The 13,753-nt window shown below is 47.0% G+C and overlaps 2 protein-coding genes and 1 pseudogene across 2 annotated transcripts; 2 read left to right on the forward strand and 1 right to left on the reverse strand.

Annotated features, from left to right (window-relative positions):
* The first annotated feature begins 7,151 nt into the window (after window positions 1-7,151).
* Window positions 7,152-7,924, forward strand: LOC113566814 (cytosol aminopeptidase-like). The gene is made up of 2 exons (XM_026993975.1): window positions 7,152-7,310; window positions 7,376-7,924. Exons 1-2 carry the CDS (start codon window positions 7,152-7,154, stop codon window positions 7,922-7,924), a joined length of 708 nt encoding a protein of 235 aa, XP_026849776.1.
* Window positions 7,925-8,018: 94 nt separating this feature from the next.
* LOC113566813 (cytosol aminopeptidase-like) lies at window positions 8,019-8,668 on the forward strand. The gene is made up of 2 exons (XM_026993974.1): window positions 8,019-8,270; window positions 8,329-8,668. Exons 1-2 carry the CDS (start codon window positions 8,091-8,093, stop codon window positions 8,467-8,469), a joined length of 321 nt encoding a protein of 106 aa, XP_026849775.1. The 5' UTR covers window positions 8,019-8,090; the 3' UTR covers window positions 8,470-8,668.
* A 136-nt stretch (window positions 8,669-8,804) lies between these two features.
* LOC6603856 lies at window positions 8,805-10,066 on the reverse strand (annotated as a pseudogene).
* Window positions 10,067-13,753: the final 3,687 nt, after the last annotated feature.

The following is a 13,753-nucleotide window of genomic DNA, read 5'->3' on the forward strand; positions in this document are numbered from 1 at the left end:
TGGATGCCACAGATTTTCGTCCTTTGTGGGGGCGAAAGTGGGCGGGGCGAAGTATTGAAATATTTTTGTAGCAGTGACATATCACAGAAATCTGGATCCAAAACATCGTTGCTCTAGCTCTTATAGTCTTTGAGCATTGGGCGCTGAAGGGGACGGACAGACGGACGGACGGACAGACGGACAGACAGACATGGCTCAATCGACTCGGCTATTGATGCTGATCAAGAATATATACATATACTTTATGGGGTCGGAAACGATTCCTTCTGGACGTTACACACATCCACTTTTACCACAAATCTAATACACCCCAATACTCATTTTGAGTATCGGGTATAAAAAATCACCGCGTCGGTCGTGCAATACCCTGTCTGCAGCTATATACAAAAGGAGATATATATACCATCTACCAAAGGAGATCCAAGTGGAGCATCCAGCATCAGAAGAGGAGAGTACAGCACCTGGAATTTCCAATCTTATCAAGAGGTATTTGTGCAAAACATTTAAAGCTCGAGTGAATACGAAAAGATTAAAAACCTCGCAATTATTGTCTTGTGCTGAAACAATTGCACATAAGTACATCTAACCCTGTTGGACGCAATAACTACACATATAACTCATTTGAACTGCAATCGCTGTCACCCCTTTCCCCTTACTCGTTTTCGTTGTGTCAAATATATGTAAAGTTGGGTCGTTGGCCAAGCACGCATACCAATACGCAGCTGCAGCGGTAAATTTTTTCGTCTCGCTTTCGCTCCTCACCGTTGCTTATCGTTGTTCTTTTGTTTGGCGCGCTTGATCCAAACCAAACACCAAGTGACGCGCTACCCTGTTTTCGTCGGGTATATTCGTTTGGTGTCAGTAGGATCCAACTATCAATTAAGACAAAGTCGTGCCTCGCAAATCAATTTAGCGTCGATCGTTGTCGGATCGTATACACAACATCGATTCTTCAGAACTACAGCGGTGAAATTTTTCGTTTTCGCTTGTCACCATTGCTGTTCGTTGCTATTCTTGTGTGGTTTTCGTGAACGCGCCAGCCAAGCGACGCTATACCCTAAATTTGTCGGGTATATTGGTTTTTCACCTCGTTTGGGTACAATTACCCATTATTTCATTGAGTGTCTCGGCATTAAATACGATTATTAAAAACGATCTTTCGCCTTCAGTTGCTTGTATTGAGAATCAATATGACCTCAAAAGCCAACAATATCGCCCTTGAAGAGCTGAAGAAAAAGCGCAGTTGCCGTGTCAAAGGCATTCGTTTATTAGCGGACCGTTTAGAAGCGGGGGATATTCCGCTGGTATTGACGGAGCTCGAGTGCAGACTCGAAACGCTGATGCGTAGCATTGGCACGGCACGCGAACTTCAAGAGAAGATTGAAGATATAGACATTGACGATGAATTTGGAGTCGAGTTGGAAGAACTCTCAATTGTCACAAAGGCAAAATTAATGTCTCTCATTTGCGCATTAAAGACAGCTGATGAGACAATACCGGCAGTACCAGCTTATGGTGGCCCATCTCGTGCTCGCCTTCCGAAGTTAGCTCTGTTCCACCGCGAATACCAAAAACCAACAATGCAGCTACTGCAATGCGAAAGGCCATTTGTTGACAGATTGCAGTCCATTTGGTCGGCTGCCAGTAATGCAAAGGTTCGAATTCGCAAAAACTGCATCCTTGTGCATCAATTGTCTGCAGCCAGGCCACTCTGATGCAAAGCTAAGAAGTGTCGACTGTGTGGCTGCTCACACCATACCTTATTGCATAGGTACACAGTGGCGAATAAAAGTCTAGCGTTACCATCACCCCCAGAGAATTCTTCTCCTCCTCCTAATCAGAATCAACCTTCCACTTCGCATGCTCTCCATGCGAAAGCTATGGATAGAGTTATTCTGGCTTCGTCGATCGTAAGAGTCCGAACAAATAATGGTGAACATGTTTTGGCCCGAGCTCTGCTTGACTCGGGGTCTCAAACCAATTTTATAACTGAGGACTTAGCACAGCGCTTACAGATCCGTCGGGAGGAGTCGTGTATCAACTTGCTTGGTATTGGTGAATCCAATTCACAAGTCAAGAAAAAGATACACACGGTGGTGAAGTCGCGAATTACTGGTAGTGAGCTTTCGGTTGATTTCTGGATTTTAAGGTCCATTTCGGGGTATCACCCTGATCAAACACTTAACGTGAGTGACTGGAAAATCCCGAAGAACTTACCACGTGCAGACCCATATTTCTTCAAGCCACAGAAGATAGATATGTTGATAGGTGCAGAAACATTTTTCGAACTTTTATCTGTTGGTCAGATTCGACAAGGTCCTGACTATCCAACTCTGCAGAAAACGCTTCTCGGCTGGATTGTGTCCGGCAGATACACTCCAAAGGTGACTGCCACCCAAGAAGCGAGCAATTGTTTGAGTTGTCGAGAAGAGTCACTGATACACATCGAAAACACATGACAAAAGTTTTGGTCACTGGAAGAATTGCCGTCTTCTAAAAAGTCTTTATCTCCTGAACACAAGTTATGTGAAAAGCATTATAGAAGGACTATTCAGGTCGTGCCTTCACGTCGGTTTGAAGTAAGACTGCCGTTCAAATCAGATCCAAGTATCTTAGGCAACTCCTACGCCTAAACGGCGGTTTTTATCGCTTGAAAAAAGATTGTCTCGTGACCCCGAGTTACAGAAAATGTACTTGGAGTTCATGGAAGAGTACCTCTCCTTGGGTCACATGTCTACCACAGACAACACAATCCCGAAAACTCCACATTATTTCATTCCACATCAGTGTGTGTTGAGGCCCCAAAGCACGTCGACCAAGCTCCGCGTCGTTTTCGATGCGTCTTGTAAAACGTCCTCTCAGGTGGCCTTGAACGACATATTGATGGTCGGTCCTACGATAAAGGATGAGCTGTATTCGACATTGCTCCGATTCAGACTACACAGGTACGCCTTGACAGCCGATGTTAAGAAGATGTATCGCCAAGTCTGGGTCGCTGATGCGGATAGACAATTCCAGCTCATAGTGTGAGAAGAGACCCATCTGAGTCCTTGAGAATATACCAGCTCAACACCGTAACATATGGGACTGGACCAGCCCCATTTTTGGCTATTCGGTGTTTGAAGAGGTTGAGTGAGTCTGCAAAACTCTCATTCCCTAAAGCTGCTGAAGTTATTGACTCCGACTTCTATGTCGATGACATGTTGACTGGTGCTGGTTGCGTAGAGGAGTTAAAGACAATTAAGTCTGATCTGGCTCAGGTTCTTCAAACCGCTGGGTTTGAATTGACTAAATGGTTTTCGAACTCACCTGAGGTCACCGCATCCGAGAGCACAGTTAAACCAATAACGATCTCGGACTCAGAGTCAACTAAGGCGTTAGGAATATCGTGGCTGCCACACGAAGACGTCTTTAAGTTCCGAATTGACACGTCAGTTATGGGTCTCCGAGCGACAAAACGGAACATATTATCGGTGACATCAAAGCTGTTTGACCCCCTTGGCTTGTTAAGTCCTTTAGTAATTAAGGGAAAGATCCTACTGCAGGAGCTTTGGCTTAACAAGCTAGGTTGGGATGAGTCAATTCCAATGAACTTGGAAACAGCATGGAACTTATTAAAAGAATCCTTGGGTCAGTTGGAGAAGATTACCATACCTCGATTTGTGCATACTGATCTCATGTCACCGATTCAAGTACATGCCTTTGCCGACGCATCCATGAGAGCTTATGGAGCCTGCGTCTATATCCGTAGAAAGACTGCAGAAGGTTTCGAGGTCTCCTTGTTGACTGCAAAGTCGAAAGTAGCGCCACCCAAGACGAAAACGCTCCCAAGGCTTGAGTTATGTGCCGCTCACCTTCTAGCAGACCTTTGTCACCGAATCAAATCACTGCTCAAGGTTCCAATTGAGAACGTGATATTCTGGTCAGATTCAGAAGTTACTCTTCATTGGATCAGATCCCACCCTTCGTCGTTGTCAACATTCGTTGCGAACCGAGTAGCGGAGATTCAAGAGTGGTCAAGTGAAGCTACGTGGCGGCATGTGCCAACAAAACAGAACCCAGCAGACATAGTTTCGAGAGTTTGTGACGTAGAGGAAATCGTGCAGTCGATCTGGTTTGGTGGACCAGAGTTCTTAAAGTTTGAAGAAGAGAGCTGGCCCAGAAATCCACACTTCGAGCTTTCCGAAGAAGAGATACAGATGGAAAGTCGGAAGAAATCGGTCACACTGACCGGCGCGGCCAAGTCAAATTATTTAGTGGATGTAATCGAGGGATACTCGTCACACCTCAAACTGCTAAGAGTGTTCGTTTTCGTGTTCCGCTTCATCCGAAAATGCAAAGACAAAAGTCTCAACTTTGGAAAAATTCCGTCATCCGTAGAATACGACGAGGCGTTTCTAAAAATAGTCGAAATAACACAGAAAAATGAGTCTCAAGAAGATATTGAAAGGGTTCGTAAAGGCACCAAGTTAGGCCCCAGTCTTCAGCGCTTGAATCCCTTCATCCATGAAGAGGCTGGGACATGGTGCTCTTTTTCGTTGTTGCGAGTTGGAAGGCGACTAGTTAACGCTCCTATGTCATATAATGCCAAGTTTCCCTTTTTATTGACAAAACGCTCGCAGTTTGTGCAGACATACGTTCGCTATCTGCATCAAACGAGTTTTCATGCCGGCCCACGAGCACTCGTGAGTATCCTTAGACAACGCATTTGGATAGTGAATGCTCAGGCGGTCTGCAGGGCGACAGTTAGGTCATGTATTCGTTGCTTTAAATGCAAGCCGCTACTCCAGACCCAAATGATGGGCAACTTACCCGCAGACCGGCTCCGTGCTCTCCGCCCATTTTCAGTATGTGGCGTTGATTTTTGTGGCCCAGTCTATACGACTCTGAAAATTCGTGGAAGGCCCCCTTATAAGTCCTACATAGCGTTATTTGTCTGTTTTGCGTCCAAGGCGGTTCATTTAGAAATTGTCTCCGATTTGACGACTAATTCCTTCTTGTTGGCATTCCAAAGGTTCGTCGGTCGTCGAGGATGTCCGCAACGCGTGAACTGCGACAACGCGACAAATTTCGTCGGAGCAAGTCGCCACTTCAGCGAACTGCGGAGGAAGATAGAGGCGGAAGCGGACGCGATACGCGAATTTGCGTCAAGAAGCGGGTGCGAGATTGCCTTCATACCGCCTCGAGCACCGCACATGGGCGGACTTTGGCAGGCCGGTGTGAAGTCTGCCAAGGGCCTACTCCTACGGGCAGTCGGAAGCGCTCTCCTCACCGCAGAGGAGCTGGAGACCGTGCTGGTCGGGATCGAGGCGGTACTCAACTCGCGCCCGCTAGGACCCCTAAGCTCAGACCCAAGCGACGGAGACATGCTGACTCCCGGGCACCTGCTGACAGGCGGGCCGCTCATCGCACCCCCAGCACCCAGGACCCCGGACCAGGAGGGTCTGAGCTGCTTAAAGCGATGGCGGCTTGTCTCGTCAGCCAGGCAAATGTTCTGGCAGCGATGGTCCCGGGAGTATGTGCTGGGATTGCAAATAAGATTCAAGTGGCACCAGGAGGAACCAAACATCAAGGAAGGCGACCTCGTAATCGTCGCCGAGGACAACCTGCCCCCTCAACAGGGGCTCCTCGGAAGGGTGGTCGTTACAACCGCCGGGCAGGACGGAAGGGTCAGAGTGGTCGACCTAAGGACGAGCAGCGGAGCCACGTTCAGGAGGCCAATCCACAAGTTGGCTCTTCTGCCACTGGTTTGAAGCCTTCCAGGCCTTCAACGGGGCCGGTGTAGCGCCATTTGGCGTATAATAATTGTTATTAGGATCGTATTTTATGAAGTCTAGTGTAAGTTAGGCTAGGGCAAAGCGGGAGCGCAATATAAGCTCGCTCTCTCGCTCTTGGCGAATTCGCCCCACTTTGCAACCGTAGGTAAGATAGGCGCAGAAGAAATTGTTTGAATATATGAAGAGAAGTCGAGAAAAATCTATGAAAACGAACGCACGCACTCCTTTTTTTTCGTCGTCGTAAAATACAAATTTGCAGTCACCCAAGTTTTTCGGTCTATTTATTTTAGAAAAACTATTCTAAATTTTCAGGAATTAATGATGCAGTATCGAAACTTTAAAGGAATCATTTAGTCACGGCACTTTGTAACGGCGATGCCTTATTGTAAAATTAAACTTATTTTTCGCTGAAATATTTTAAAAGTTAGGCGTATGCCAAATAAATTGTATTCTCTAACGTTTTGATTTTAAAAACCTTTCTTTTTTATCACCCACTTATACAAAAAAGATTCTTTAACGAGCGGGAACGAAATGAACTCTGAATTATGCTCGCACTTGTCATGAGATAGGAGAGTGGAACTTTTCTCCCTCTCTCTCTTTCTTACACACAAGCCCGCCGTTCTGTCTCGCTTCCCTCCGCCAGAGCGAACACACTGCACGAGAAAGAGTGTGTGAGATGGATAGAGAGATCGAGAGAGAATGAGTAAGCGCGTGGAAGGCGATTTGGTCGTTATGGTTATAATAACGATCCGATCTCATCCACATTTGACAGTCTAGTAAATATGGCGTTCTCTACGATTCTGCGTTAATTGTGAATTCCACAGATTTTTGGTCTTTGTGGGAGCGGACGGGTCCAGGTGTCTGGATATACAATTTGGTTGCTCTAGCTTTCATGGTCTCTGATATCTAGGTGCTCATCAAGGACGCTCATAGGACGAAAAGGCTTCCTTCTGGAAGTTACACTCATCCAGAGCCACATCTATTTGAGTACCATGGCCCTTCAAGAGTTCATGATTTGTTAGCCCCATTTGTCAAAGATATACATACTCGACATGTTTACTCCTCCGAGGACAGCCAAACCAAAACAGTAGTGAGTGAAGGGCCGATGTCCACTCGTTTTTAGATTCTGATCCTTTCGAATTTAGTGAATGTACCGACCAAATAGCCCTTGAAGTGAGTGTCACTTTCTCATGGAGTACATTCATCGCCTCAATTTGGCATTCTCTATTGCTAGAAATTGAACACGAAATACGTATATTCTGATATTTGGTACATGGCGTTGTACGTCGGCTGGTCTCCTAGGCCTTCCCGCAGCGCCTGCGACCACGTCCCCAGGCTATCCAGCGCCGCTCCGCCTCGCAGGCGGTAAACCAGATGTTGCAGCTCCAGCAGATGGACATGTGTGCGGATCCTCCATCCCGCGGACTTGTGGTCGGCGTGTTCGCCGACGAAACGGACCGCAATGATGCTGGCGTCCTCACCGCGGCCGGTTGGCGGTACAATGTCCAGAAGACTGCCGGCCGATTGCTAGAGGTCCTCCGCATGTCCGGGGGGCCGCATTGGGCATCTGGCTCTACCAGGAGCTGCGTAACCCACAGAACAGGATTCCAGTGCCGTCGCTGGACTTATACGCAAGAAAAGACGAGGTCTGCGACCTCGAAGGATGGCGCATTGGTCTGCAGAAGGCAGCCGCCCAGAACCTGACGAGACAGCTGCAGGAGATGCCCTCCAACCTCCTCACACCCACAGCTTTTGCGCAGAATGTCGTCGAGGTGCTGTGCAAATCCGGTGTCAATGTGGAGGTCAAGGTCGAGGGCTGGGCCGAGAGCCAGTCAATGCACGCCTTCCTGGCTGTGGGCAAGGCCTCGTGCGAGCCACCCATCTTCCTGGAGCTGAGTTACTACGGCACCTGTGCCGAGGAGCGCCCCATTGTGCTGGTGGGCCAAGGCGTGACTTACGATGCTGGAGGATTGTGCCTGAAAGAGAAACATGAGCTCTTCCATATGCGTGGCGACATGACCGGGGCCGCCGTTGTGGTGGCCTGTTGTCGAGCTGTGGCTGGCCTGCGTTTACCGGTAAGTACTCAGGACAGAAATGATATCTCCTTGAATAATAATGCTGTTCTTAGGTCAACATTCGCGGCCTGATACCTCTTTGTGAAAACGTAGTGGGCTGCAATTCGGTCCGTACTGGGGACATGGTCAAGTCCATGAACGGCAAGACCATCGAGATCCAGTGCACCGATCACGAGGATGTACTGGTCCTGGCAGACGCCCTGCTGTATGCGCAAAACTTCTGTCCCAAGTGCATTGGATGAGTCGGCTGCGGGGGTCTTTACCAACTCGGAGATCCTGTGGCAGCAGATCAAGCACGCCAGCATGCATACCGGGACGCAGCGATGTGCAGAACTATGGCATTGACCGAGGTGGACGTCCCTGCAAGGCCGCTGCCTTTCTCCGTGAGTTTGTGCCCTGTGGCCAGTGGATGTATATTGTGAGTATTGTGGGGCGCTTTGTTGGGGCGCAGATCTTATGGACTTTCTCCCTCAAAGGATGCCACAAATGTTATGGTGACAAAGGGCTTCGAATACGAGTATCTGCGCAAGGGAATGGCCGGCCGCCCGACCCGAACACTGGTGGAGTTTATTGCTCAGACGATTTGCAAGGATACGGCCCCACGTTTGGCCAAGTAATCAATCTCTAACGGGAATCCAATGTTATATATATTTTTTACTGTGTTTTTTGACGATGCCACACACGAACACAAAATTACACTTGAGCTATGATCACTCAATTTTACATATGTTTTCGCATTTTTAATCTCCACACAAACACATGCGGCACATTCGTTTATTATGAAATTGTAACGTATAAAACAGAGAAACAGCGCTAGTGTTCGATCTTTTGTTGGGTCCTGGGCTTCCAACTATTGAACATGATAACTAGACACTGTGGATTATTGCTTTGTCAGACTCTACCCGGAATCGGGTATTATATGTAATATCTGTGGTATCCCTAAAAGTGAGTGCTACGCCAGGGAGACTGCATGAGTAATCACAACGTTTATGTCAATGGGTGGATAGTTTTGCAGCAGCTTCACATTCGAGGCAAAGTCGTTCTCTAAAATTGCTTCCCTTTGGATTCTATAAATCAGTAAATACATCAGTAAATGCAAATGAATCAGTTCAAAGTCAGCGCATGCTTACAATATCATGGTTCAGCAGATTTTGATGAGAAAATTAAAGCGCTGCTCGTCCGAGAATACCTAATCCCAAATTCGCAGCACATCGGGCAGTGGAAATTCCTGCGAGAGCAGGAGGGTGAGCCACCTGAAGCTGTAGTACTGCGGAGGCAGCTCTTGGCTTTTCAGATGCTATATCTTTAGTCTTCAGCATGTTAGATAGCAGGCCCATCATGAACTTTATACCACCCTCCGCATCGTCCAGAGTCTTGATGAAGAAGTCGCGTATCTCGCTCATTAGAGCCGTGAAGCAGAAGAAACAGTCTGCCTCCGCGTGGGCGCGGTACGAGAGATCCGGATCCGAGGCCATCACATAGTAGATGGGTCCGACAATCTCATTCTTGCCCTGTACGTAACCCAGGCCAGGACGTTCGCCGAGCTGAGCACCGTGGGCACTACCCGTTTGTGAAGCCGGCGCCCGTGCTCGCCTTTACTGTGCACCACAATGTCACAGGGATACTCTGTGGGCTGCTGAAAGAACGAGATGTCGGGACACAGGCGCCTCACATCTTTGCCGATCTGCAGCAGAAATTTGTTGTCATTGAAGAATGTGTTCCAGGCGCTTTCTGGCCCCTCGCTAAGCGGATGATCTTGTAGGCCAACGCCCCTTGAATCAACAGCGACGTCCCCGTCCCCGTCGCCTTCTCCAGCTCCATTGCAGCTGTGTCCCGGGGGGAGTACCAATTCCTCAATGAACTGCTGGTTCAGGGCTCGCTTCTGGGCCAGCGTGGTCGTCCAACTGCTGCGTCTTGGTCCCAAGTAGCCCAACAGCAGTTTCCAGCTGAGTGCACGGAAGCTTTATACATCGGGCACACCTGTGGATTGGATTGGATTCATGTCCATGAATTACTACGCCTATCAGAAGTGTGATATCCCACCATTAAACGTCAGTCTGCGCAGCTCCTTTAGGTCAACCACATCCTGGGCCAGCGCATCATCGAACTCTTTTACACTGAAAGATACAGGGGGGGATAACAATCTTTTGTTCTTAATTCCCGAAAACACGTCACATTTTTGTGTCGTCCATACCGCGCCTTGAAAATGGACATGCTTTGGCTGTATGCGGGCGAGGATCTCAGTTTGCTCCATGCAGGGACAGTCGCTTTGCAATGATGTGGACTGGACTTATATTATTGCTTTGTTGTCATCCAGCCAGCTGCATTATTGCTTTTCCCAATACAGTTCGAAGCAGAAACAATTTTGATATTCCGTCGAATATTTTTAGATATCTAGATATCTCAGCCCTGCCCACATAATTTTATCCGATTAATGAATCAATTTTCTACTTAGCTGTCTTGTTTTAAATACTTGACTTTAATTGTTTTTGCCTCAATTTTGGTTCCTCAACAACAATATATGTATCTGAAAACCCGAACTTAGCCCTCTTAAGCCCCCTCTATTTAAATAGTTCAAATACTGGAGGTAAATGACGGAAAATATTAACGATTGTAAATTCTTCTTGTAGGCTCATGCTACCTTTCCTCTGAACTTAAAAAAAAAAAACACTATATCTGTTCAGCCACAGACATGTAAATCGGAGTCGAGCATTACTACTCGCTGCTGCTACCAGATCAACAGCTAAGCTGGGATGGATTGTGGCAGGAAAAGTCAAATCTGCCCACAATTCCTCACCCATTTGTGCAACGGGAGTAAACGAGCTCATGGAAAGATTCTGCACTCTGGACAATCTAGAGACGGAAGACAAACCACGCACTCCAGTGGAAGCACGGTGTGAGCTCATTTTATAGAAAATCTTCAGACAGCTTCAGACGGCCGTTTTATTGTAAAGCTCCTATTTTCCGAACACCCTTCAGCCCTGGGGGAGTCGTTGGAAACCGCAACAAAAAGATTCCTAGCGTTGGAGCGGCGAAGCTCAACAGAAACTTGGAAGAGTTATGTGGACTTCATGGAAGAGTATGAAGGACTAGGACATATGAAGATTGAGCCAGCATCAAAAGTTCCCAAAAGGCACTACTTCATTTCACATCATTGTGTACTCAAACATGAGAGCACCACCACAAAGCTTCGGGTAGTATTCGATGCCTCATGCAAATCAACAAGCGGGAAATCTTTGAACGACATTCTGCAGGCTGGACCCACCGTTCAGAGCGAACTTATGTCCATTCTGCTACGATTTCGAATTCATAAGTACGTATTCACAGCGGACATAGAAAAGATGTACCGCCAAGTGTGGATGAATCCGGAGGATCAATTCCATCAGATGATAGTCTGGAGAAGCAATCCATCCGAAGAGATCAGGTACTATCGCCTGAAAACAGTAACATATGGGACAACAGCTGCTCCGTTCCTAGCAACGAAATGTCTGGATCATTTGGCAATACAATACAATGACAGACTACCAGTAGGATCAACAACGAGCAAACACGATTCCAGAGGCAATTCATGCTCGACAAGAACTAAATAAGATATTTCTACCGTCCGGATTCAAATTGCGCAAGTGGTGCTCCAACAATGAGCAACTTCTCCAAGGAATCCCCAAAGAGGATATTGTAACCGATGTAAAATTAGGAGAGACACTAGAGCACTACAGCGTGAAAACTCTGGGTCTCATCTGGATGCCGAAGAAGGATACATTGTGTGGACGAACACAGAAAAGCCAGGCTACACGCATCACCAAACGGGTGGTACGTTCCGAACTGGCCCAAATCTTTGACTCTTTGCACCGGTGGTAGTAAAGGCAAAAATCTTCATGCAACAACTTTGGGAGCTCAAACTGGATTGGGATAACGAATTACCATTACAACACCAAACCGAATGGAAAGAATACCGGGACGACTTACAAACATTGAACAAAATGCAAATTCCCCGGTATATCTACGATGGTAAAATTCCAGTTACCCAAGAACTCCATAAGTTTGTAGATGCATCAGAACGAGCATATGGCGCAGCAGTATATGTACGCGCTACATACAAAAACAACCAAGTGTCAGTAAGACTGCTCTGTTCGAAATCACGTGTGGCGCCGACAGCCAAACAATCACTACCACTGTTAGAACTTTGTGCTGCAGTGAGCTCACAAACCGAGTCCGACAGGATCTGCACATGGACATTACAACGGTTTCAGGATGGTTTTGGAGTGATTCCACCGTTGTTTTATCCTGGATAAACGCATCGTCATCAACATACCATACCTTTGTGGCAAATCGAATAGCCAAAATCCAGGCATTAACAAATCAGTCACAATGGCGTCACGACGTGTCATCGGCCAACAACGCAGCCGATGTCCTGTCGAGAGGAATCGCATTGTGGTGCTCAAGCATTAAGGGCAATCGCAAGACAACAATATTGGATTATCAATGACAAGACAATGGCTAGAAGCATCATCCACAGCTGTGTTAGATGCACCAAGGCTAGACCAAAGCTGATACACCAGATCATGGGCAATCTCCTAGCACAACGAGTCACACAAGCACGCCCGTTTCTTAATGTAGGCGTCGACTACTGTGGACCAATCTCGATCCACCATAAGATCCGAGGCAAAAGACCCGATAAGGCGTACATCGCCGTGTTTTGCTACTTTTCCACAAAGGCACCTGGAGCTGGTAAGCGACCTGACCACAGATGCATTCTTGGCCGCCCTGCGTCGATTCTTAAGCAGACGTGGGAAGTGCCAAACTATTCATTGCGACAATGCAACGAACTTTGTGGGTGCAAACAACCAGCTTAAAGAATTAGAAGACTCTATATTCAGCTCAAAGGCAAGTGCTCTGATCACGAATCATTGCAACAAAAAGCAAGTGGATTTTAAATTCATTCCTCCCAGGGCTCCATCGTTTGGCGGCCTCTGGGAAGCGGCGGTAAAATCAGCAAAAAAAACTGTTGATAACAACCACCAACACAGCCTCATTGACATTTGAAGAACTAAACACAGTGATAATAATCGAAATTGAAGCAATTCTCAAATCTCGACCCATCACTCCAATGTCAAATGATCCCACTGATACAACAGCGCTCACCCCAGGACACTTCTTGATTGGTGAACCATTGACAACGCCTCCTGACGTCAAAACTGACCATCAAGGAAGAACATTGGTCAAGCGCTGGGAATTGGTATCGCGTCTAAAGCACAATGGAAACAATGGTCTACAGAATACCTCCAAGAATTGCAAGCTCGGCATAAATGGAAGACCGCTTCACCAAACGTACCTGAAGGATTATTAGTTTTGGTTAAGAAAGACAACCTTCCTGTAATGAAGTGGCCAATGGGTCGCATCATTAAGACATATCCTGGACAGGACAACCACGTACGAGTGGTTGACGTTAAGACAGCATTTGGCGTATACAAGCGCCCGATCACTCGTCTAGCGCCGCTCTTTCCAGAAGATGTGGCAATCAAACGTTCCCACAACGTGATCAGTGACACCACGGAGATTGATGAGCCACCCACACAGCGAACAACAAAATTGTCACCTACATTAACATCAACATTAGTGGTGCTGTTGCTCATGCTTCCATTAGCATTGTCACAGTCAATAAATGTGACACAATTCGCAAACAAGCCTGGAATATTCTATGAGAAACTTGGAACATCAAGAATAGCAACGTCTGAGTGGACCATGATCGTATACTATGACTATTGGAAGGATATGCAACTAATGTCTGCTGGAATTTCAGAGTTACGATACATGTGCCCTGAATTAAAAAATGTTCCGGCATGTAACTCCATAGTTCAACACTTTCAACATGTGCATTACGAGCTACAAGCAGGAAGCGTT

The sequence above is a fragment of the Drosophila persimilis genome, unplaced genomic scaffold (assembly GCF_003286085.1).
Source record: "Drosophila persimilis strain 14011-0111.01,24,50 unplaced genomic scaffold, DperRS2 tig00001011-arrow-arrow-pilon, whole genome shotgun sequence".
Taxonomy (NCBI): Eukaryota; Metazoa; Arthropoda; class Insecta; order Diptera; family Drosophilidae; genus Drosophila; species Drosophila persimilis.

Bases quoted from the DNA above. Each gene is read 5' to 3' on its own strand.
- LOC113566814 (XM_026993975.1), top strand. From the start codon at position 7,152: ATGTTGCAGCTCCAGCAGATGGACATGTGTGCGGATCCTCCATCCCGC. The intron at 7,311-7,375 runs GTCCTCCGCATG...CGTAACCCACAG, and splicing joins CTGCCGGCCGATTGCTAGAG to AACAGGATTCCAGTGCCGTC.
- LOC113566813 (XM_026993974.1), top strand. From the start codon at position 8,091: ATGAGTCGGCTGCGGGGGTCTTTACCAACTCGGAGATCCTGTGGCAGC. The intron at 8,271-8,328 runs GTGAGTATTGTG...TCTCCCTCAAAG, and splicing joins GTGGCCAGTGGATGTATATT to GATGCCACAAATGTTATGGT.